Raw genomic sequence first — 3,357 nt, forward strand, 5'->3', positions numbered from 1 at the left:
GCTACAATAGTTGAGAGAACTAATAGGATTTTAGTGAGAAACATGCACCCTTGTATTACTTCGAATACTTCAGGAATTATAATTTATACACCAAGACTTAATCGTACAACCTAACAAAGATGACCGTATAAAGATATGTCTATCATTTAGTTTATATCTTTAACTCAAGGTTGCAAGCTAGAAAGTATTTATACAGGTAAGTATAGCTCATAGAATAGACCCATTTCCATCCAAAATGGTTTTACCAGTAAACATGCACATATGCAGAAGTGTACTGGAATCTGAGTAGATCACCATAGAGTTAATTAGTGTTGAAGCTAGTTGGTGCTTAATTAGTACATTGTTAAACTCACTGGATCAGCTACACTATATACATATGTTAATCAAGTGCACATGAATTACTCCCATCTCATCCATAGCCTTTGATACCGTGAGTTTGAGACTGTATAGAATGTTGTAATTACTTGCTTAGATAAGTTGAGATATTACCTTACAAGATTTAGATGAGACATGAGAGAGTAACAAAATTAAAACCGTCTTGATAGCCAAGTCCAAAGATGAGTACTAATAGTACCAAGGAGAGCAGCTTGAACACTAATGCAACTTATGTCGAGTAGAAAACAACATATAATCCAACGAGAGAAAACCTCATGGAGTTCAATAATATGGAAAAAGAATTGAAAAGCCAAGGATATCCTAACTCGCCTGGGGTTCTAGGTATTTGCGTGCTCTTCAATATTTCATAACAATGCATAAAAACAGAAAACCAAGTCACAGATCCTACAAGATTTGGTTCAGACAGAAATGCAGCCTCTAAAGAGAGAGTTGATCAAGTTAAGGAAAAGGCATATGTAAATGAAACAAAAGGGGGGAGTAAGTGTACATTAAAATGGTGGATCTGTTTCTAACACCCTAAATTTCAGGGATTTTGCCCACTTTCCGACCATAGTAAAATGATTGCTGAACTCTTTAAAGATGAATCCTCAAACCATCCTTATAAAGAAAAAGTAAGAAGAGTAGTAGTAGTACTTCAACTGTTTCCACCATCATGAACAACAAGAAAACAACAACAGAAGAAAAATAGGAGAAGAAACTGCTACAACATTGATCAACATAGTTCTTACTAGATAGCAGAAGATCTAAAATACGGCCATTTTGATGAAGATGTAGAAGATAATGATGATGATACCTAGGAGTGGTAGTCCACGAAGTTTGCTGACCTTGTTTTGTCTCCAATAAAGCTCATCTCATCCATTAGTGCAATTAAATCAACCAATAAACAAGTCAATATGATGATCTAAAATGGCGGACGACTTCCTGGAGAGTTGTTGTTGTTTCCAGCCCACCCGTCAATTGGTAACTGAACATTTTGCATATTCAGCGGCAGATTGAAGAACGGGAGCCCCGAAGATGGGTCCGGAAAAGGGTTGTTCCCCACTCCGCCGCCACCGCCACCTCCACCGCTTCCTCCGGAGCCCTGAGATCCCGCCTGGGGCTGAATCTGCAGCTGCTCATCCTCCTCCAAGGGCAACCTCTCGTAAGCAACATTAGTAAAGGACGAGGCAATCACTATGACTGGTCCGGCTGCGGTCAACTCCCCCACGACGCTGCCTCCAACCACCTGACCCTGCCCGCCGGCTAAGAATATAGTCAAACTTGTCGCACCAGGCGGGGCCGGAGGAGGCAGAAAGGATCCAGAAAGGGAAAGTATCTCAAACCTTCCGTGGAGGGTAACCACGGCTCCTGCGGCTGCCGGCTGCCGCAAGCTGACATTAGTGACCGTGCCGCTGCCGCTGAGAATACAGATCCCGCGCTGGCGACGCCGCGCGTACGTGGCAACGCAGTCGAAGACGTCACAGCCGTTGCCGACCTCGAGAATATGAGCTCGGAGAGTGTTTGCACTCTCTCTTGTTATGATGACTGGCGGCTTGGGCTTGTTTTTGGATCCGGGAGGGCGGCCGCGGGGCCTGCGGCCAACAATGTCTCCAGGGCCGGCGTTGATGCCGCCGCTGAGGTCGAGGCCTTGGTCTTCGCCTGAGTACTGCCCCTGGTTGACGTCGTCTTCGGTATCATCATGGGTTTGTTGTTGATGTTGGGGTCTCTGGAGCTGGTGCAAGTGATCTTGCCTGTTGAGCTGGTGAACGTAGCCTAAATCCAAACCAGCCATGGACACATCAAAAAGAAAAACAGAAAACAAGGGGAAGGAAAAATTATTATTAAAAATGGATTTACTAAAAAATAATTTTAAGGAAGGAACAACACCACTTCTGCTACTAAACTATGCAGAAAATTCAAAATACTGTTTGTTTTTCTCTATCTCCAGTGCTTTTGTTTATTTTATGGGAGTGGGAAGATATATATAGAAAAATAGGAATGGAAAAGATGTGTGTGAGAGGGAAAGAGAGCAGCTCTCCGGTACTTGAAGTTTTATTTGGAGTTGAATATAAGAAAAAGAACGACAAGAAGAACAAGGATCGAGTGCAGGGGAAGGGAAGGGAAGGGAAGGGAAGGGAAGAAGAGGAGGGATTAGATAGAGCAGAGAGAGAGAGGTGTGGGTGTGGGTGTGGGGGCGACAAGGACTCTAAAACGCAGTCATTTCTCTCGCCCCTAAAGTTTAAATATATACAAATAAAATATTCATTTTGCTGAAAATTTTCATATGTTTTGCTTTCTTCTTCTGAGGAAGAAAGGCCAGTGGTTGTAAGCATGACTCTCAATTTGAGAGCGTGGCTTTCAAACTATATAGGGGAGGAAGAATTTATTGCTCTTTTTATTATGTAAAATTAGTGTTTAGAGTTTTATTATTACAAAGCGTAGGCAAATAGCAGGGGCAAATCAGATATGCCCTATTTACACGCACTAGTTACTGTTCACACACACCTAATATTTTTCCTAACTCGCGCTAAACTTTAGAATAGAGATCTATTTAGGGTTTTTGAGTGGCTAGGGTTTCATTATTAGTGTTTTCCCTGAAATTTTATGAGTTTCATTTTTGCCTATCTATTGTCATAAATATGGGGACATATCTCAATGCTTGTAAATGTTCTAAAGTCATGTTTATCTATGTTCAAAATGGGTCGATTCTCGAGCATGTAATTGGATGATATTCATTAATTTGGTATTATCGTTTGATTTGGTTGCTAATTTGGCCTAATAGAAAGAATTCTATTTAGCTAACAAATAATATAGTTTTAAAAGGTAATATCTAAAAATATGGTTTAACTAGCAAAACTCTTTTTTATTATTGATTATTTTAGTTTAACTCACACATTGTGTTTGTCCGGAAAAATATTGATCGACTACTGACATATTAACTAATTTTGTTAAAAAAAAAAAAAAAATTAGGGATCAACGTCA

General features: G+C 40.5%; 1 protein-coding gene across 1 annotated transcript; it reads right to left on the minus strand.

Moving 5' to 3' along the window:
* Positions 1-825: 825 nt before the first annotated feature.
* Positions 826-2,599, minus strand: LOC133744057 (AT-hook motif nuclear-localized protein 23-like). The gene has a single exon (XM_062172182.1). It carries the CDS (start codon positions 2,165-2,167, stop codon positions 1,298-1,300), a length of 870 nt encoding a protein of 289 aa, XP_062028166.1. The 5' UTR covers positions 2,168-2,599; the 3' UTR covers positions 826-1,297.
* Between the last annotated feature and the right edge of the window lie 758 nt (positions 2,600-3,357).

Source organism: Rosa rugosa, chromosome 4 (genome assembly GCF_958449725.1).
Source record: "Rosa rugosa chromosome 4, drRosRugo1.1, whole genome shotgun sequence".
NCBI lineage: Eukaryota > Viridiplantae > Streptophyta > Magnoliopsida > Rosales > Rosaceae > Rosa > Rosa rugosa.